Source organism: Balaenoptera acutorostrata, chromosome 4 (assembly GCF_949987535.1).
Source record: "Balaenoptera acutorostrata chromosome 4, mBalAcu1.1, whole genome shotgun sequence".
NCBI classification, from domain to species: domain Eukaryota; kingdom Metazoa; phylum Chordata; class Mammalia; order Artiodactyla; family Balaenopteridae; genus Balaenoptera; species Balaenoptera acutorostrata.
In genome coordinates this window covers 55882691-55905130 of record NC_080067.1, presented here as the reverse complement: position 1 = coordinate 55905130, position 22440 = coordinate 55882691, and the positions used below count along the sequence as shown (strand labels likewise).

Here is a 22440-nt window from a genome sequence, read left to right as displayed (position 1 = left end):
GCCACCCCCAGTTCCACCTCTGGCTGGTTAAAGAGCTGGACTTTGGAGTCAGATCAAGCAGGGTCAGGTCCAACTCTATCACTTCTAGCCATGTGGCCCTGGACAAGTTGCCCACCCTCTCTAAACCTCTCATCTTGAAAATGGAGGTAACAGTAAGACCCAGCTCCTAAGGTTGTTGTGAGGAGTCAATGAGATCATGCGATTAATCTCTTTGTATAGTGCCTGGCAGATAGTACATATTCAGCAAATATTAGCTAATGTTAATGTTTATTTTAATGTTAATAGTTATAGTTGATATTATTATTCTTGTATTTTGGCTAAGGCAATGTTTATGCATGTATCTGGGAAGGAAAATATCTGCTCCCTTTGATGTTCTGCTTCCCAATCATGTTGAAAATTAAGATCGGAAGAAAATTCTAAATTTCTCTGATTTCACCAGTAAATAACTGGAGGTAATTAAATATTCCCTGCAAAGAATTTTAATTCTAGTGTTTAACCCCAGAAAAAAAAAAAGCGTATTTACTTCCCGGATACAGATGCAAATAGAAATAAAACACAGCTGCTGTTGTCGCTCCATGGGCACCATCTCTACTTGGTACCAAAAGAGATAATGATCTTGCAGTATAATTTTATAAGGAGGTAGCAAAATCAATTACACTATCTCAAGTGTAAACACTGAAGGGCCTTATCCCATTGCTGGTTAAGATAGGCTGTAACTGTGACAGCTGCTCACCGACCATTATAGATTATTTTAGATGAAAGAAAACATGGACTAATAAATTATGATTTGACAACATAAGAGTGTTGGTGGCCTTACAGCTTCATATTCAAGAATGAAACCAGGCCTTACAGCTTCATATTCAAGAATGAAACAGCAATACACTTGTTGGATGAAAAGTCAACACAAAGCCACCATGCACTCAAGTGAAGGCAGTGATGGACAAATAATTTGGTTCATTTCCCATTAATAAAAATGGTAAGGTCTTCACAAAAGCATAAACAAATCTGCAAAGCCTTTGGGTCAACTGAAATTCCATGTAACCTTATAAAATATTATGAACCATAAAAATAAAAGGCTAAGACAAAGTTTAGGATGCTGTCAGGATATGTTGTTTCCATAATTGTAATGACAGTGGGGCCAGTAGGATCCCTTCAAAGGGATCTATTGTTATGGAACTTCAACTTCATATAAATGATCAATTTATAGACATCCAAGCCCACGAAATAAAATCAATAATTACGAACCTCTATAACCAAGTCCATGAGATTTCAGAGCGAGACAAATCTGCTTTATAAATTCAACACTGACACAACTGGAGTGACCTTGGATAAGTTATTTAACTAAATAATCAAAGTTTTGAATGCAGATAATTCAGAATAATCATAAATACCAAGTAGAATCATTGTGGGTACTAAATAACATAACTGAGCTCAAATGGTGCTTAGCACATAGTAAACACTTGAGGATAAATGATAAGAGGATTCCTTTCTGTTTCTTTTCTCACTCTTCCTTAAGCTTTTCACAGATTTATATCCTTCTGTTCTCCTGATCTGAAATAGGATTTTTTTTTTTAGCTTGACCCAATGACTCTGTACTATTTATTCCAATTAGCTTGCAATGTGTAAATTACTCTGTTCTCTGTATATCTTAAATTCAACATGCATTTTTTAAAAATTTTTTATTTATTTATTTATTTATTTTTGGACGTGTTGGGTCTTCGCTTCTGTGCGAGGGCTTTCTCTAGTTGTGGCAAGCGGGGGCCACTCTTCATCGCGGTGCGCGGGCCTCTCACTATCGCGGCCTCTCTTGTTGCGGAGCACAGGCTCCAGATGCGCAGGCTCAGTAATTGTGGCTCACGGGCCCAGTTGCTCCGCGGCATGTGGGATCTTCCCAGACCAGGGCTCGAACCCGTGTCCCCTGCATTGGCAGGCAGATTCTCAACCACTGCGCCACCAGGGAAGCCCCAACATGCATTTTTAACATTAACACTCAGTCCAAAAGGAAAGTCATTTGGAGTAACCCTTGTTTTCCTTTGCTATGCTGAGAAAGTTAACTGAGTTAGCCATTAGACTGTTTAATCAATGGAAAATACCTAACGTCTTGACAAATTCACAAGTAGCAATGACATGATGTAATTTCTTACTTGTTTTTCCTTGTTTCATTTCCTCTAAGTTTTTCATTACCTTATTTTAAATAAAGTAAACCCTGGCTCACAGTTGGGATCTAATAAGTATTTGTTGAACTGAGAGGGAAGGAAATAAATGTTTTAATTATGGCAATGGCTCCATGAGAATGAATCCATATGAAAAACTACTTCAGTTAATTTCTTGGGATAGGAGAAGGGTTAAATTGATTACATTATAAGGGGAAGCTGAACAATTTATAGCATCTTTTATTTACATTTAGTGTTTTAGTGTTAAAGGGACCCTAGAGATGAAATGGCTCAGCCTCCTTAATTTATAGAGGAGGAAACCAGAGCCCTGAGTTTAAACGGCTGAGCTGCAAGAATTCATTTCTTTTTCTTTGCATTTGAGTCAGCTTCTAAAGGGACTTGCTCAAGGGCACTGGTTTTACTAAAACTTCCATCTATTCCAGGGGCACTTACATATCTACAAAAAATATACAGAAGATAAAGACCATGGTTAAGAACATCATCTTTTGGGTCAGAGAGACCTGGTTTCAAATCCCTTCTCCATCACTTACTAGTTATGTGACCTTGGGCAGATTGTCCAAAGTATTCATCAAATTACCTGATCTCTCCATGCTTCAGTTTCCTTATCTATAAAGAGGGGATGACAAGCCCTGTCTTCTTCAAAATGGATATAACAAACCTTCATAGATTTATTTATTTATTGCACTATTTATTTATTTATTTACTTACTTACTTATGGCTGTGTTGGGTCTTCGTCTCTGTGCGAGGGCTTTCTCTAGTTGCGGCAAGTGGGGGCCACTCTTCATCGCGGTGCGCGGGCCTCTCACTGTCACGGCCTTTCTTGTTGCGGAGCACAGGCTCCAGACGCGCAGGCTCAGTAATTGTGGCTCACGGGCCTAGTTGCTCCGCGGCATGTGGGATCTTCCCAGACCAGGGCTCGAACCCGTGTCCCCTGCATTGGCAGGCAGATTCTCAAGCACTGCGCCACCAGGGAAGCCCCATAGATTTATTATTGATGATAAATGTGATAAGGTATATAAAGGTCTATCACCAAGCCAGGTGATAGTAAGCAATCAGTACACATTAGCTGTTATTATAAAATGAATTAGAAGTGGGAGAGAAAAGTTGAAGGGAAGTGATATAGGTGAGGCTAGTCCTATATTTTGCTAAGAGGAGGCCACAAATTTGGCTCCAAGCTTCCTTAGAGCCAACATGGGGGAGGAAACGTGATTGACTATACAGTTCACAGAGAAGTTAGACATATTGATTTTACATGCCTGGCCAAACCAGAACCTCCCTCCTCGACTCCCATCTTTGTATTTCCATACAATTTCTCTTTCTACCACACATGTTAGTATAGGTTTGAGAGACTTGTTGAGTTACAATAGGGCTCCCCAAGTCTGCCCAAGACTCTGTCCTAGCATTTCTCACAGAGACCAGCCCACCCCTGCTTCTTGATAGCACCTGTAGGAGAGAACGCAGCTAAGTGTCTTCCGCTCAGCACATGCCATTCTCAGGAAGGCCAAGACCGTGGAGGAGGCCAGGGATGTATTTGGGGTTGTGTAGCTTACCTCCATCACCTCCATCAGGCACTCCTTAATCGCGGGAACCAGTGTCTTTACATATTCACTCATTCCATCTCACGGTGAGTAGGTGGTGGATGCTCTGTAAATGTTTGTGATTTGCAGTAATAAATGAACGTATGTGGAGGAGTTACTGGTACGGAAGCCCTCGCATTTTTGGGTCTGGTTGTAACGGAGAGCTTATTTCAGCCAGTACCGATTTTTCAGCCAACTTCAGTGACAGCGTTCAAGGCTTAAATCTTGGTATTTTAAATGAAAAATAAAATCTCTGTGGACTCTTCTTTCCTGGGTTCTGATGTGCAATGACCTGTGTTATTAAATGTCGGAATGAAATAGAACCAGTTTTCCTAAAAAAGGAGAGAAGTGTAGTTCTTGCGCTTCTGGTATCTTTCAGAATGGGTATACTAACTGGTTACCTTCCAGGACAGGTACGTCACTATAACTCACGTAAAGTCATGGCCAAATCTCATATCTCAAAAAGATTGTATACGCTTTGCTGGGGATATCACCTATAGGGGAAATGTAGAAAAGGTTGTGCTACATAAATATACTTTTTAAATCTGCATCTTGAAATTATTGTAAAATACCCTAAATTTTCTGTAGAAAATATTCAAAGTTGCTTATTTTAGCTGGTATTCTTTCTTTCCATGTATTTGTTAGAGTCAAGAATCAATTCCTTTTCTCTGAATAACAATTCCCAAACCAATCTACCTTGAATCTCTCCTCACTTACCCAAGTTAATAAAATCGGATGAAAGATAATATTGGCATTTAGTCAATGTGGTGTGTCTTTTTCTTGCTTGTTTTCTTACTTGAGATACAAGTAAGTATCTCATTCCAATTTAATTTACAAGCTAGGAATCCTTTAAATGTTAAACTGGAAAATAAATTAAAAGGTTGTTTGAGGTAACTGGGGCTCACATAGAGCTAGCTGACTTGTTTCCTTATGCTATACCTAAGCCTGGATTTAAATAGTAAAATAGGGTTTTTGGGTTTTTAAAAAATTAATCTTTATTGGAGTATAGTTGATTTACAATGCTGTGTTAGTTTCAGGTGTTTAGCAAAGTGAATCAGTTATACATATACATATAGCCACTCTTTTTTAGATTCTATTCCCATATAGGTCATTACAGAGTATTGAGTAGAGTTCCCTGTGCTATACAGTAGGTCCTAATTAGTTATCTATTTTATACATAGTAGTGTGTATACGTCAATCCCAATCTCCCAATTTATCCCTTCCCTCCCCTTTTCCCCCTTGGTAGCCATAAGTTTGTTTCCTACATCTGTGACTCTATTTCTGTTTTGTAAATAAGTTCATTTGTACCATTTTTTTAGATTCCACGTATTAGCAATATCATGTGTTTGTCTTGCTCTGTCTGATTTACTTCACTCAGTGTGACAATCTCTAGGTCCATCCATGTCGCTGCAAATGGCATTATTTCGTTCTTTTTTCTATTTGACCAAAATAATAAGTCTAGTAACCCTTTTCTTCTTTCCTTTGCTTTTACCCTGTCTCAAGCCAACATGTCACTGAAAAAGGAGCCAAGAGTAAATACCTCTGCACTGCAGAAAATCGCTGCTGACATGAGTAATTTGATAGAAAATCTGGACACGCGGGAGCTCCACTTTGAGGGAGAGGAGGTGGACTACGATGTGTCTCCCAGCGATCCCAGGATACAGGAAGGTAAAGGCTGATGGTCTGAGCGAGGAGAAGAGAGTTCATCAGGGTTGCTTGGCAGAGCACAGATTTGAAATAACCAGCAGATGATTGATCATCCTTGCTGATGTCACAACACTGGGCTCATTTTCATTAGCTGTGTTCTTGGTGTCACACGTTATGATTCTTAAAAAAGATGCCTGTAAAAGGCAAGTTATGCTAATATCATTGTATTCTTGCAATAACTTTGTTTACTTATTTATTTTTTAGTGTATATCCCTTTCTCTGCTGTTTATAAGACTCAAGGATTTAAGGAGCCTAACACACAGACGTATCTCTCCGGCTGTCCAATAAAAGTTCAAGTTCTGGAAGTGGAGCGCTTAACATCTACAAAAAGGGTCAGAGCATTTATGGACTCAACTTGTATTTGTCAATATATACGATTTAACACATTGACTTGTATATTCCTTCCTCCTAGCTATGACTATGCTTTCAACTTTCGGTTTGTGTTTTTGTTTATCACTTCTGAGGGCTCATCACCGCTCAAGTTTTTGCATCCTTCTCATTTAGTCTTTATTCTTATACATCTGTTTCCCCATTCTGGGAAATGCTTTTTTGAAAAGGCACTTAAGGCAGATTATAAATTTAATAAATTGCGAAGTGCCTCTCCTCGTCCTCCTCTCTCCCCAGTTTTCTGTTCAATGTGGACTCATGAGGCATTGCTCTTCCACCTAGAATGCCAGATATAAGCCAAGGAAAAGTTTAGCTTTCCTAATGCTTGTTCAGCAAGAAAATAATGATACTACCTGGCTCTTGAAAGAAACAAAGCCAGGAGGCTGCACTGGCCAGTGCCATTGCCCAGAAGTGCTGCTGAGAGAATTCTGCTGGCATACTCTGCCCCTCTGACTTGTTCCTAGCACCATCCCTTAAGCTTCACTCATGTTTTCTCTTTAAGCTCTGGAAAGGCATTGGGAGTAGAGTTTTCGTCAAGCAAACCTGCATTCCTTTGAAGGGGATTGGACTAGGAGAAGCTGTTAGGGTAGCTGCGTTTGCTGTGTTACTGACTGGATTTCACACTTGTCAAGTCTGAGGGTAGAGAACATTGATGCAGGCTGGTGGTCTTTGTCCGTTCGGGTTAAGCTCTGGCCCCGGCAGAGTAAGGCCGCCATTGGCTCCTGCCTCGGGGGAAGTGTAGAATAATCTTTCTGCCGAGGGGCAGGCTCTGGAGGGTGGCCCGTGCTGCCCGCTTCCTGATGATTTTGCCTCGCGCTCTGTCCTGACCTACCTGTGCACATCCCGACTCCTGGTTTACAGCCACCTCGGTATTCAGCTTTCCTTCAGGCTCTTCCTGTGAGTTGGGTCCATATCTCCCTGATGCACCACTGAACACAACCTACCAAGAAATGTCTCTAAAATGACCTTTGCCTTCTTATTTCGCCTACCAGCATTTAGATTGAGAGGTGATAACATGTGGAGGTTAAATGCACAGACTCCAGAGCCAGACCACATGGTTTAATTCCTGTCTTTGCATTGTGATCCTCAGCCATTTACTTAAACTCTCTGTTTCTCAGTTTCCTCATCTGAATAATAGGTATCATAGAACACACCTTTTAGGTTTGTTATAAGGATTTAATAATAATAATACATAGCATAATATAAGAATATTATATATTGTATTATACAAGTATATACTGTATAATACTATGTATTATTATTATTACTAGATATCTGCTAATGTTATTTATGAAGATAAATATTTAAGCCACCAAACCAGGGACTTCTCTTTGCTCATACTCTTCTGTTAGTCAAGTGAGTTTAGTTTTGTTCTTTTTTTATATATAGTAAATTTTTCCTTTGGATCCTAATTTTTAAAGTATAGTTGATTTACAATATTATATTAATTTCAAGTTCTGTTTTAAATCTTAGTCTGTGTAGGAAAGCTAAGGAACTTTCTTATCCTACTTAGTGTTTAGTTTACTAAGAAATATGAACTAAATTCATGCAGTTTGAATGTGATTCCAGGTAAATAAAAATGACACTTTTCTAATGACTGAATGCATTCTGTGTGCCGGTTCATGGTTAGGTATTTCTCTTTTCACTCTCATGACAACCCTGAGGGACATATGTTGCCCCCGCCCCCGGCCCGCCTCCCCAGCAGGAGATCTCCCACTTGCCCCTCCCACTGCTCCTCCCACCCTTCTCCACCCTGTGCTCTGTCCCCCCAAGGCTTCCTTGCCTTTGTCTTCTGGCAGGGTTCGGGCAGTGGAGAGCCCAGACTGGGGCCCCCCTGGGCTGGCTGTGTCCCTTGACCAAAGGCATCCTCCCCCCAAGGCAGCCTCTTTACATGGCTCTCTCCTTCCTACTCCAGCACCTGGTCTTGCCTCTCGTCCCTTTGGAACTGGGGATGCCTTCATGAGTCCCAGGTAACTGTCCTCACGCTGTGGTTTCCTTACTCTTATCACACCTTCATGGGCAGTCCTTTTATTAAAACTTCTCACACTATTCCAGTTCCAAAAAATTCCAGTAATTCTGCTGGGATATTATCTGACAGAAGTGATGCTTGGCTAAGGCTTCATAGCTGGTAGGCTGCATTACAGGGTTGCAAGCCTTTAAAATCTTCAAAAAGGATGGGACAGGGACTTCCCTTGTGGCACAGTGGATAGGACACCGCGCTTCCAATGCAGGGGGCCGGGGTTCGATCCCTGGTCAGGGAACTAGATCCCACGTGCATGCCGCAACTAAGAGTTCTCATGCCACAGCTGAGGAGCCTGCCTGCCGCAACTAAGACCCGGTGCAACCAAATAAATAAATAAATATTTTTTTAAAAAAAAGGATGGGACAGGCTGTTTCCATTGCCCCACATTACCTTAGAATTGCTAAGAAGTTTAGTGTCCAAAATTCTGGGTTTATGTGTGAAGGGTAAAACTTGGCATTTGCAATGTTTTTTAAGTATTCAATTTTCTTAGATTGGGAATATAATCCTAGGATATGGGGCAGCTTGTTTAACTTGTATAATTTTTCTTATTTATTTGGCTTGTCTTAAACTGAGCATTTTTCACTTGAATGCAGAGTTTCTGGCCACTCTGAGTTCTCCTGCAACCTTCTCTGTGAAACATGATGCAGGATGATGCCTGTAATATTGGCCAAGGTGAAAGACAGCATATAATATTAGACCCCAGAACTGGGTTTTTTCGACTTCTGGTTATAGTAACTGTCATGGATCCCAACTAGAGGCAAAGCAAGAGCTGGATTTGAATATTTACCAGCGATATGTTTGGATTCCAGGCTTAAGAGCACAAGTTACATTAATTCTCGTGCTCATTTTTATATACTACATCTACACAGCATGGTCCATGCTTTAGAAGTTTGCAAAATATACCAAACATCAGTAATGATTGGCAGCAGCCCGGGAATCACCCGTGGGGTTGCTGACACCAAAGCCTGGATAAGCTAGTAAAGTAGGAGACATTTACTTTCTTTCACCCCCAACACTTATCAATACCTGTGGCGCCTCAATCTCCCAGCAGGGGCCAGTGCCCTCTAGGTGGTCCAGTGTCCACTACCCTCCCCTATCCTCCACACACCATGGGAGTTTCTCCACAATCTCCTGTGCTTTATAAATATCCCTCCATCTCCTGACACTTTCCACAAAATCAAAACTTGTATTCCCCAGGTCTGTTAGTTCTTCTGATTGAAATAATTCACTAGTCACTAAGATATATTTGTGTTTTAGTAAAATATTTTAAAAATTTTAAGTGGAAATTCATTCTAGTTAAGTAGTTGGGGAAATATTTTGTGTGTAGGAAGATCTTTTGCTTTTTTCCCTCTAATCATCCTGTACCTTCCTAGTCACTGGTGTTGCTTCAGGACAGGGAGACGTTATAGACGAGGATGGACCTTGCAAGGCATTTCAGAAGGAGAGGGCATTAGTGTCTTTTGTGAAGAGCTGAAGTGGGCTAAGAATGACAATGGAAGTCACTTCCTCCAGCTTCCCTCTCACCCACTCCATTGTCTGTTCACTGCTTGTACTTTTGGACAATCCCCCGATGGCTGATTAAGGCTTTCACTCATTGTCTCTTTTACCTGGTTTCTTGTTTCAAGGGTGGGTGTGTGTGTCTATGTATGTGAAACAATAGGACTGGTGGGGGTTTGCATTTGGTATGACTCAGAGTTTGTGTTATATATATCATAAGATGAATATTTAAGAGCATATTATTTCTGTCATCAGTCGTTTTGGAAAACTTTTTGCTTCAGTACTTACACAGAATAAGTAGGCTGGATTTAAAGATACATCCATGTTACTTATTACTTAGCTATTGTTCATTGAGAGATTTTGGAATTTTTGTTGTTATCTAAACTATCAACCATTTTTATTTATCACTATAGGTACCAAGCATCAATCTTTACACTATTGAATTAACACATGGGGAATTTAAATGGCAAGTTAAGAGGAAGTTCAAGCACTTCCAAGAATTTCACAGAGAGCTGCTCAAGTACAAAGCCTTTATCCGAATCCCCATTCCCACCAGAAGGTAACTGTTCCAGAATTAATTATAAAGTTATCCCAGTATACGAGTTGGATTGAAAGAATACTTTATTCATGTTATTGGTTAATTAGTCCATTGTTGGTGGATATTTTTTTATCAAATAGGCTCTTCTAAAAATAAGCTATCTCCTGAAAGATGCTATGACAGTCATGGTTCAAAGAATAATCTAATAAATGTTGGCATTGTGTGTGTGTGTGTGTCTCTGTGTGTGTCTCTGTGTTTTAGACACACATTTAGAAGACAGAATGTCAAAGAAGAGCCTCGAGAGATGCCAAGTTTGCCCCGTTCATCTGAAAACATGATCCAAGAAGAACAGTTCTTTGGTAGAAGGGTGAGTCCTTTCGCTCGTCTGTTGTTCTGAACATACTTCTGTGGTGCTATAGAAACATGGCATCTACTGAGGGGTGAGGTGGACCTGGATGCAACTTCTCTCACCTGCTGGTCCATCACCCAGGCTGGTTTAGCTTTTCTGGAACTAGTTAGGTAACCCTTCTTTCCCAAGCCACTCTGGCCCTGGGGAGGTTGCATTTTCCCAGAAGAGGAAGAGTGTTCTATGTCAGGAGTGACTTTATGTGGAAGCTGCCTACCCCTCAGAAACCTTTTGGGGTTCATTGTGAGGCAAGATTGAGCTCATCATTGAGGGCTTTGAGATCTACTCTTTTAAAATAATCTATTTCCATATATTTGCTTCAGAATTTGTAGTGGCTTCTATGGCCACTATGGACAATATGGAGGTTCCTTAAAAAATCTAAAAATAGAGCTACCATATGACCCTGCAATCCCACTCCTGGGCATATAACCAGAGAAAACTGTAATTAGAAAAGATACATGCACCCCAATGTTCATTGCAGCATTATTTAAAATAGCTAAGACATGCAAGCAACCTAAATGTCCATCGACAGATGAATGGATAAAGATGTGTTATACACATACTATGGAATATTACTCAGCCTTAAAAAAAGAATGAAATAATGCCATTTGCAACAACATGGATGGACTTAGAGATATCATACTAAGCAAAGTAAGCCAGAGAAAGAAAAATATCATATAATATTGCTTATATGTGGAATCTAAAAAAAAGATACAGATGAACTTACATACAAAACAGAAATAGACTCACAGACATAGAAAACAAACTTATGGTTACCACGGGGAAAAGTGGGGGGAGGGATAAATTAAGAGTTTGTATATTAACATATACACACTACTATATATAAAATAGATAACCAACAAAACCCTACTGTATAGCACAGGGAACTATACTCAATATTTTATAATAACCTATAACGGAAAAGAATCTGAGAAAAATAGATATGTATGTATGTATGTATAACTGAATCACTTTGCTGTACACCTGAAACACAGTATTGTGAATCGACTATACTTCAATTAAAATAAATAAGTAAAAATAAAAAAAGAATTTGTAGTGGCTTGTTCTAAATATATGTAAATATCATTCCCAAACTATAGATGGGACAGTTAGAGTCTCAGAAGAGTAGGACAAAGTACAGACACGTACAACAGTAGAACAGAAACCTCAGGACGGGGGACACTTCTGCCCGCACTGATTCAGTGATATGGTGCTGCACAGGGCAGAAGATTAATTCACTTTTTACCAGAAAACTAACACATAAATGTCAGTTCTGTTTTGTAATCTGAAACTTTTATGTTCTGAGAGGGATGTATTCAGGGTTCCTTGTCCAATGAAAACATGAATAAATAAATAACTTACAGAAGTTAAGATGAACAGTCATGTCATTTGTCACTGTTTACATTTTCCCCTAAGTACGATGATATCTCTAATGTAAAATATTTGCATTACAGAAACAACTAGAGGATTACTTGACAAAATTACTAAAAATGCCCATGTATAGAAACTATCATGCAACAGTAAGTACTATTCAGTGATTTAAATTTTGAAATAATTTATAAAACTGTAAAGCTAAATTTTGGATCATTTTATTAACACAAGTGCTTGTATTCACTTCTGCATTGTTCCTTGGGTTAAACTAAATGAAATGAATCCAAAATTGATTTGTCAACAAGGATCCAGTATATGAGGATGCTGTTTTTTAAATATCAAAATATAACTTAATTAATATGTCTATAACAATAGATTTAAATGAACTTGAAATGCCACTACAGGCTAGATTATCTGGAAATCAACCTCCTTCTCTCCTCAGGCTTCCAGAATAATGCCGAAAAGCATTTCTAATGCTGAAGAAAAAACATTGAGTAGTAGGTGATGAAAACAGTTGAGCAGAGTGGAATACCCAAAGATTATACAAAGCATACCATGATTGCCATCTGATTGGCCTGTGATGCCCGTAAAAGGCTTGTCTTTTCACGTGTAAGTGAGAAGCATGGGAAAAGCTAAGGAGAGAAAAAGCTCTAGAGAATTCAGAGAAAAGAGAGGAGAGGTGGTGAGTCTTGGAAGCAGCTGCAGAAACTTAAGTATGGGAGGCACGTGGCTGGCAAGCAGGAGGAAGTGGGCTTTACAGAAGGCATCAGAAAACAATGAGCTCCGCCTTCTTAGAGGCCCTTGAGGCCTGGGGCAGGGGTAGGGGTGTGATGGTGGTGTTAAAGGGTTAGCCTTCAATTATCCAAAGGTTCAGATAACTGAGAGGGCACTGCATTATTATATTCTGTGCCTGTGTATGTATAAACCGTATTGCTGTGGAGGTTGAATATGTGTGTATGGTATGTGTGCAGAACATCAGAGTAGCTGCAGTTATGATTCGGCCTCTAGTTTAGAGAATGGCATGCACACATGAACAGAAAGAGGGAAGCCTGCTGTATTTAGGAGAGGAAGCAAGAGTGCCTTGACTCTTGGGAGTTTTTTGGTGCCTCGCTGCCCTATTGCTGCCTGCCTGTGTGTTAATGGATGCTGGGCATGCACCTAGCTGGTCCCCTTTACACACAAATGACCTGGGGCCGGGCCACAGCCCACCTTCTGCAGCAACTTGCACTGTGATGTTCCATGGACTTAAAGGACCTTCTGTGGTTTCATAATCCCGGAGAAGAGTTTCCCCAGGGAAACCAGCAATTTGGATCCAACCAGAGAACCTCAAGAGAAGGCTGATGGGAAGGATTTCTTCCTTTCTAGGACTCAGGAATGTGCATCTTTGAAAGAACATAACGAATAAGGATATTACTTCTATTATTACTAAAAATGCTGCTTCCTGTCGTAGTCTCTGAAATCAGACATGCTGTTTTCTTAGAGAATTATTTAAATGCGTGCTAGTACCAGCATGCAGTAATTTTCCATTTGTTTTACTTTCCTGCCTGCCTGTGACTTGGCTTTAATATTTCTTTTGGCCCTTGAACAGTACTTGCTGAGTTTAGTCTTCTTTTTCTGCGTGCCTTTCTATATTTTGGAGTCTAATGTTGATTTTTAAATGTTTTACATTTTTTCAAAATGTTCATTTTAATTTCTTTTCCAATTATAAAAATCTTTTAAAAGTTGAGCCATATTGTATTTAGATATTCCAGAGTGTCTTCTAAACATTTCCTTTGGAAGGGAAAACCTGGTTTAAACTGACTATATGTTACTTCTTATTTTTTATTTTATTTTATTTTTTGCTGCCCTGCTCAGCTTGCAGGATCTTAGTTCCCTAACCAGGGATTGAACCCGGGCCCACGGCAGTGAAAGCACTGAGTCCTAACTACTGTACTGCCAGGGAATCCCTCTTTTTTGGTGGCTACTTAGATTATTCTCCCTAACAGCGCAATTCTCCAAAATGCTTCAAGCATGGGATACAATTTGATCTGTCTTAATTTTCTAACGTTATTTTCCTCTCACACTAATTATAATTTGTCCCAGAGACTAGATTTGCAGGCCTCTGTCTCATATTTGAGAAACTAGATTGGCATCTGTGTGTCTCCTTTGATAATTGTGAGACATATTAAAACTTCTGTCTGCAAAAAACATATTAAAAGTTATTTTTATATAATCACATGTAATTAACTTATATTTTTATAAGTGTGAAACGAGCCCCCAGTAATTTCTAGGGTCCGTTATTACCCCTCAGGTTTGTTGCTTGTCCCTTTGACATGGGAACCCTTTGCTTCCCTGTTTCCCTAATATTTAAATGTGCTTTTCACGAGTTCCACTGGAAAGAAGATATTGATTAGTACATTATTCAGAGATCAATAAGCCCTATGGATTATTGTCAGGCTAAATTGATCTTTAAATTCTTATTCCTGAGAATCACCTGCCCAAATGGAGAATGGAATTCTTATCCCTGAAGATGCATGGAGAAGTTTGGACAATACAATATTATATTTCAAATTGTATTATTTAGGATTGCTTCTAAATTGGCTTTGCCACATTTTTTTTCAATTCCATAAATCTGTATTAGAACATTTATTGCCAAAGATTTTTTTTCTATATAATAGGACTAGTTCTTCCTTCAAATTTCTCTTTAGTAAACCATTAGGATAAATTTAAATTTTATCTTAATACACAACTTTAAATTTTCTGCATTGCTAATGTGTACCTTTTTATTTATTTAATTCTTTACATTTAGCAATTTTGGTATGATATTCTGAAGTTATAGTTTCTGAATTAGTTCAAAGAATATTTCTGTTGTCAACTTGATAAGAGCTATGTGCATAAGAAAATATCCAGGTAATAGATAAGCGGTTTCCCTGAAGTTTGCTTTTCATTTCCTATTCTTCCATTCAACTAGTCTCTGACTTTGCATAATTTAGTTACACCTCTGTAGTAGTTTCTTCCAGTGTAAACTAGGGTTAGTATTTTTCTCTCTTCTCCTTAGAGATAAAATGAGAACTTATGGCTTAGGATCTTGAGACAGTTTGGATTCTGTGGCTTAAAGTCTATGGTATCACTTCTAATAACCTATGTATTTCTGTATTTTCTGATTAGAAAGCAGTTCCACAAATCAGATTTTTAAAATGTATGGTACCGAATTACCATGTTTTAGATAAGAAATAAAATGTAAAGACCTTGACTTTCAAAATCCTTATAAAAAGTACTATGTGAGGATATGTTTGATTTGGGGTTTTTAAAGATATTTAAATCCTTTTGAATTTCAAAGACTTCTTCAAATAACCCTAAGAAAGAAAACCAAGCATTTAATTGGACTTCACAAGTACTGACAGCTTTGAGAGGTGTGTAATTTTTCTTGCAAGGTTAATATTAGAGAGTCCCAATCATGTACACAAAACTTCAAAGGAAAATTGTTATGTTTCATTTTATTAATCCCATTTACAAGCCCAGATCAAGTGCCGTTTCCTCTGTGATGTCACATTACCTAGGAAGTGGTCACCCTCTCCCTGTAACTCTATAACTTTATAACTACTTTTCCATGTAACTGTTATGGTTCTTCCCATAGAACTTGGTTGATGTGGAGTGTTTTCCATGTCTGGTCTCCCCTTTGCCTCCTAATGCCAGGAGTGTATCTTTTTCGTCTTTGATTTTCTATTAAGGCTGTTATTGCCATGGTTTACTGCCATTGGCAGATCTCTCCATGACCTTCTTTTTTTTTTTTTTTTTTTTCACACACACACACTGTATTTTATTTTTACAAGAGATAAATAGACTGACACCAAGCATTGTAAATGGATGACCACAACAAAAGCAACAATGATTGCAATTACCAAACACGAAACACACTCATACTATGTCATAATATTGACATTCAGTCCAGTAATCCTCCACTGTAACAGCTCCTTTACTTTGCAGTGAAAATTGATTTGTATATTCTTTGCCTCTGAGTCCTTGTGGGATTTTTTTTTTTTTTAATTCAAACAGAAAGTCACAAGTTTCTGGTAACTGAACTGCTGAACTGAATGAATAAGCATTTCCATGACCTTCTTGAGCCTTTGTCTCTTCATCTTAGAGCACACATCACTTTCTTGATTGTATTAATTGTGTATATGCTTCTAAAATATACTCTTTCAGGGCAATACCGTTATTATTGATCTGTGTCGTCTGTAGAGTACCCCAGATGTGTTTATACATGAAGGTACCTAATAATATTTTTCTGAATGCATAAATTTCTCCCCCTCTTTTTTTTGCTTTCTAAAGTTTGGATTTTTGGCCTCTTTTCAGGCAGAATTCCTTGATATAAGCCAGCTGTCTTTCATCCATGATTTGGGACCAAAGGGCATGTAAGTTCCAGTGTCGAATCTTTAAGGAGAAGTGTGAAAAGTTGATGAGCATTAACACTTGATTTATTAACATTTGCCAAGGTGATGGAGCTCACCTGGCTTCACTGATAGCTGCTTTTCTTCCCAACAGAGTTAGAGCAACTGAGAGACCTATTTATACAAAACAGAGTATCTTGCTACTTTCAACAAGGGTGTCAACTGCTCCACTCTCCTCCTCTCACCCCACAGTAGGGGTGTTTAACAGAGGTGGCAAATATGATGTGTGGGAGAATGCCTTAAAAATCAAATATACAAGATCCCTTCTTTTAATCACTGATACTAAAAATAATACTGTATAAAATGTATGCCAAGTAACAGGGTTGAAATTTACTTAATGATTATTTTCCTTCATAATATGAGAGCCTGATATTGCGAAGAGCTTAACTTTTGTAGTAAAGAGCGTTGTTAGCAGCTGTTTTAATTTTTGTTTGTTTAGCCATTATTATTATTCTTTCTTTTCACATCTTTCAAAACCAGGATATTTTTCCTTCCAAAGTATCGGTAATAGCTTTGCTCTGCTTCTTTGGCATGGCTTTGTCCCAGAACTGTAGGTGAAGGGATGCAGAAATATATCTGTGGAATCTGTGGGTGAGCATCTCCAGTGGTCTCAGCAGCAGCTGAACCTTCCCCGTGCAGGCACTTAGCAACGCGTGGGGTCTTTTTCACCTGTCACAGTGACTGGAGGGAACGCTCAGCATTTAGAGCCAGAAGCTGGAATGCTTAAGGTCCTGCAGTGTGTGCAACAGAATTATGCTGCCCCCCCCAGTGCCAACAGGCCTACATCTGACCAGAGTACTTTAAAAGATTAGCTGCTGGAGTACTCAGCCTAGTAAACATAGCATTGAGCTGTTTGACAGTGAAAGAGGAAAAAGTGGGGAGGAAAGACACGGGAGAATGAAACGGTTTATTTAGTCCTAAATTGTGAGGCTGTATCAGCTAAGTGTGAGCTGGAAGCTTGAAGATGATGGGTTACCTTGATGTCTCTTTCAGAGAAGGTATGATAATGAAAAGATCCGGTGGACACAGAATACCAGGCTTGAACTGCTGTGGTCAGGGAAGGGCCTGCTACCGGTGGTCCAAAAGGTAGGACTTGAGAGTTTTGTGTGTTTGTTTTTTTTTTTTTTTTTTTGACAGGCCCTGAGAATAATTCCTTTTATTTATTTATTTTATTTATTTATTTTTTTTATTTTTTGGCTGTGTTGGGTCTTCGGTTCGTGCGAGGGCTTTCTCCAGTTGCGGCAAGCGGGGGCCACTCTTCATCGCGGTGCGGGGACCGCTCTTCATCACGGTGCGCGGGCCTTTCACTATCGCGGCCCCTCCTGTTGCGGGGCACAGGCTCCAGACGCGCAGGCTCAGTAGCTGTGGCTCACTGGCCCAGCCGCTCCGCGGCATGTGGGATCTTCCCAGACCAGGGCTCGAACCCGTGTCCCCTGCATTAGCAGGCAGACTCTCAACCACTGCGCCACCAGGGAAGCCCTTGTGTGTTTGTTTTAATAAACTGAGTATTTGGGGAGTTTTTATATACTAGTTTTCAGTGATAAATCTTTGAAAGTCATGGCAGAGCAAATTTTAAATTAAGTTCCAGGTTTCAGCTCTATTTAAACGTTCTGCTCAAACTTGGACTTGTAGGCAGAGTGTGCCAATTACATACATAAAGACCTCGTGGGCCATAGGATTCAAAAATTGCTCAGCCAAAGAACATAGACAGTGGCCAATAAGTACAAGTAAATACGCTCAACATCACTAGTCATTAGGGTAATGTAAATCAAAACCACAGTGATATACAACTTCATACCCACTAGGATGGCTATGATAAAAAAAGATGGAAAATAGCAAGTGTTCACAAGGATGTAGAGAAATTGGAACCCTCATACATTGCTGGTGCATCACGTGAAATGATGCACCCACTTTGGAAAACAGTGCGGTAGTTCCTCAAAATGTTAAACATACAGTTACCACATGCCCCAGCAAATCCACTCCTAGCTACTTCCAAAGAGAACGGAAAAAATATGTCTATATTAAAACTTATACGTGAATGTTCATAGCAGCATTATTCAGAGTAGCTGTATATTAAAGTATAAGCTAAAAAGATAAAAATTGGTCAGAGTTCAGGGATAATTTTAGTTATATCTGTGAGAATGTATATTATGGTGAGTGTGATATAGACCTATGTCCTGTCCAACTAAAGACTCCTTGTGTAGCAGTATTCTTATCTGATTCTTATTTGTTCCTCAAAGCATTTATCACAATGTTTTGAACATAATAGACAATAGCTATTTGTTCCAATAATAATTTACTGGAATTTTGAAAAATATTAAGAACTATATGTTATTTCTCTAACCTTGAAAAAGATATATGAACTCATGTGTAAAAATGAAATTGAGCTATGTGTGGGTTAAAAATACACGAACTTAAAACTAGAATCTACCTTTAAACATATTTCACATACACTGCCAGCAAAAAATACCATTAAGTTGAGCTCTTATTTTCTGGGTTTTGAAAGGATAGAAGGCAAAGATCAAGAGATTTGGCTAGAGAAAACAGAAAATTTCTGTGTTACAAAAAATTTTTTTACTAAAATAAACAGGGAAACAATAGACTAAAAAATATTTGCTTTCAAATCAACTTCTGTAATTTATATAGGGAAACTTGGGGTATAAGTAACATCACAGGAAATTCAGAGACTCCCACTTGAATTATCTTCCCACCCTCTCCCACCCCCAATTGTACAGAACCCAGGGGAACACCAAATGCCAAGCCGGGAGAGGAGCAGAGTATAAGCCAGCCTGCTTCTGCCCTTGCTTCCTGCCCCATGTCATGCCTCTCTGGGAGACAGAACTTCCCAGCCCACTGGGGCCCTGGTACAGATTCCTCCTGCCTACTCCTCCTCAGTCACCAGCTTTGCCTAAGGTTGCTGCTGAGTGCCAAGTACGGATTTCAGACTGCAAGACTTTGACTGAAGTCTTACTCTGGGCTGCCTGAACAGAGCAGGCTGGAAGTGTTCGCAGCCCCCAGGAACAGCCCTCAGCCAAGAGCTGCCAGGAGTCCAGCCCCTTCACCCCCCGGGTGGGGTGATTCTGCAGCAAGCTCTGTACCCTCTCCTGGAGTTCCCCAGCAGATTTGCAGCCCAATTGCCCACAGTAAAGTGTGTGAAAACACATCCTTGATGGCTCCCTTCCTGCTCTTCCTTCCCGTCCTTCCCTTCCTGTGCTTCCTATTAAGCTCCCTGATAAGTCCCTTTACAAACTTCTTTCACTTACATCCTTGTCTCAGAGTTGACTTCTGGAGCAACCCAACCTAAGACATCTACTCAAGAAATGGAAGTCTTGATCTGGTCCCTTTTGTCATTTATTGAGTACCTAATGTTTGCCAGGCTGTATTCTAGCCGCTGTGAGAACAGTGGTGAACAAGATGAGGTCCCTGCCCTCACAGAGCTCTATTGGAGGGGAATGCAGGCAGTGGAGAAGCTGAGAAGCAATGTGAACGACATCAACGCAAGTGGTGATCAGAGCTTTGAAGGAAAAAGAAGGCAATGGGGTAATGAGGGACTTGAGGACTGCAGATGGCGACTTTAGCTCTGGGAGCCAAGGAACTGATGTTTGAGTTTAACCTCTATGAGAAGGGGCAGCCCGAAAAGTTGGGGGGGAAGACTTTGTTATATAAAGGAAATACACCTCCCCGACTTTTAAAGTCTGGATTATATCAGACTTCAACCAGGACAATCTAAAAAGCTATGATCCTCCCAGGAATGAAATGTGTCATCATTTTAAATTGTGTAAATCTTTCCATGAAGCTTGAAGCCTTGGTTCCATATGAATAAGTATTTCCTGAGTCACATTCGTGGGGTATAAAATGTCAGTACCAAATAAAGATGATAAGATATAGCTGACAAAATTTGTTTCGAAAATTTCCCATACTAGAAGGCTATTGGTGTCTAAACGGGAGTTTACTTTTAAGGGCGACACTCGGTCATAACTCTCTGTGTTATTTTTGTATCCATAAAAAACCATTCTGATTGCTTTATATATTCTATATTGACAAATTGCCATAAGGCAAACAAGGCAATCAAACTTTCAGTCAAGTCTCATAATGACCTTGTCTCAGGCACAAGTAGAAAGGAAAAAAAATGGCAAACACAGCAAACGTTTCTTCCCACAATTTAAAACATCTACTTAAACAGCACATCCTATTGATGGACTAGATGATGTTTCTTATCTCAAATAATGTCTTAAAAGGAAGAGACAAATAGTTTTTAACACATTTAGCATTCACTGAACTGTGAGCTATACCAAGAATTACAATTTTTAGACAGTGACAGTGTCTAAATGATTTCATTTACTCTCTGGGGCCCATTTGTACAGCCATTATTTAGGCAAAAGGATGGCTTTGCCTGAAGACTTGCTCTTGGCCCTGGGAAGATACCAGTGGACGTGACACACATTCCCTGCTCTCAAGGCTCTCTTTTTCTAGTGGAGGAGAGACAATAAACAAGCAGACATAAATAGTTCCAGATAGTGATGAGTGCTATGAAGAAGCTAAACAGGATGGAGTAGTGGGTGGGATGGGAGCCCAGGAAAGCCTCCCTGTGGAGGAATGTTTAAACCAAAGGTTGATGGATAGGAAGGGACTGCCCATGGGAGGATCTGGAAGAAATAATTTCTGGGTGAGGAATAGCAAACGTGGAAGCCCAAAGAACAAGTTTAGCAAGTCTCAGGACCAGTGGGACCAGCGTGGTGGGAGTGAAGGGGAGGAGACGAGGCTGAGAAGGTGATGTCTGGCTCATGTGGGTCTCTCTGTATCTTAATGACACGGCAAGTAGTAGCACAGGTGGTCACATCTTGTTAGAACAGACCATAATCTCACCTTCTTTAGAACAACAGTACTCATAAAAGCTCACGTTATATTGGTGCCAGGCACTGTGTTAAGCAACGTCCATGAATCATCTCAGTGATTCCTCACAAACACTTATGAGCTGGGCATTATTTTTATCCTCGTTTTATGGATTTAGACCTCAGGCTCAGTTACCCAAGTTCACACAAGTGCACAAGTGGCAAAACCGGAATTGGAGCCCAGGGAGGCTGACTTCAAGGCAGACGCTTAGTCCCTGAGCAGCAGGGACTGACCCCCTGAAGGCTGCTTGATGGATTCCTTTATTTTTTTTTTATTTTTTTTTTTAAATTAATTTATTTATTTATTTAGTTTTGGCTGTGCTCGGTCTTCGTTTCTGCGCGAGGGCTTTCTCTAGTTGTGGCAAGCGGGGGCCACTCTTCATCGCGGTGCGTGGGCCTCTCACTATCGCGGCCTCTCTTGTTGCGGAGCACAGGCTCCAGACGCGCAGGCTCAGTAGTTGTGGCTCGCGGGCCTAGTTGCTCCACGGCATGTGGGATCTTCCCAGACCAGGGCTCGAACCCGTGTCCCCTGCATTGGCAGGCAGATTCTCAACCACTGCGCCACCAGGGAAGCCCCTGGATTCCTTTCTTGATGCATATTCCCCTGTTAAAGAAAAACATCTATTGACAACAGAGAGAAAGGGGAGAAACCAGAAGAGGTTTGATGAATGGCATAAATAAGAAGAGCTTTAAATAAAGGCCAGGCATCCATTCACCTTATATCTAATGACTGTTGTAGAGGGCAACTCATCATTGTCAAAACGGAAGCCAATATCTTTGGCCTTCAACTTTCAAAATCCAGCAGTCACGACTAAACTGTTCTGTATTTCCAGGCTGCCACATCTTGGACTTTCTTTCTCAGTGTGACAAACCTGCCAGCTGTGGTTTTCAAAGCCTGTGGCTCCTTCCCCGTCAGCAATATAGCACACCGGTGCTCTGGGCCTGTGCCCTGCTGTCTGCTCTCTAGCTTGCATCGAAAGTCAAGCTGGGACAAGGGACTGTAGCTAAAGAAGGACCTTTACGAGATATGTGATCCATCTACTCTCTTTTAACCTTGTCCAACTTTTTATCAACAGGCAGCTACATGTCTGGACTCATAACTCAGCCCCATCAGGATGCCTGAGTTACCATGTGATATCATGGCCTTGGCATTTATATTGAGCAGAGTTATGAGAATTCTTAAAAAACATAAATTTCTGCATTTGCTGAAAATTATTGAGAATGTTATCCATTAATATTGTTCAATTGCCTTATTAGTTTCCAAGTGAGAAACTTCCTTTGGAATTTAGTTTTTTGGTTTGCGACCTCTTTATTTCCTTAATTTATTCATTTGATAAGAAAAACCAGGAAGGGACTTTCCTGGTGGCACAGTGGTTAAGAATCCGCCTGCCAGTGCAGGGGACACGGGTTCGAGCCCTGGTCCGGGAAGATCCCACAT

The 22440-nt window shown here is 40.0% G+C and overlaps 1 protein-coding gene across 8 annotated transcripts in view; it reads left to right on the top strand.

Moving 5' to 3' along the window:
- Positions 1–22440, top strand: part of PLD1 (phospholipase D1) — a 212236-nt gene that overhangs the window by 86104 nt on the left and 103692 nt on the right. For all 8 annotated transcript variants that reach the window (XM_057545299.1, XM_057545298.1, XM_057545297.1 and 5 more), the window contains 7 exons: positions 5255–5419; positions 5663–5790; positions 9779–9924; positions 10165–10270; positions 11764–11829; positions 16016–16074; positions 17104–17196. In XM_057545299.1, the coding sequence (XP_057401282.1) occupies positions 5260–5419; positions 5663–5790; positions 9779–9924; positions 10165–10270; positions 11764–11829; positions 16016–16074; positions 17104–17196 (758 nt within the window). In that variant the 5' untranslated portion in view covers positions 5255–5259. The remainder of the gene's footprint in view (positions 1–5254; positions 5420–5662; positions 5791–9778; positions 9925–10164; positions 10271–11763; positions 11830–16015; positions 16075–17103; positions 17197–22440) is intronic.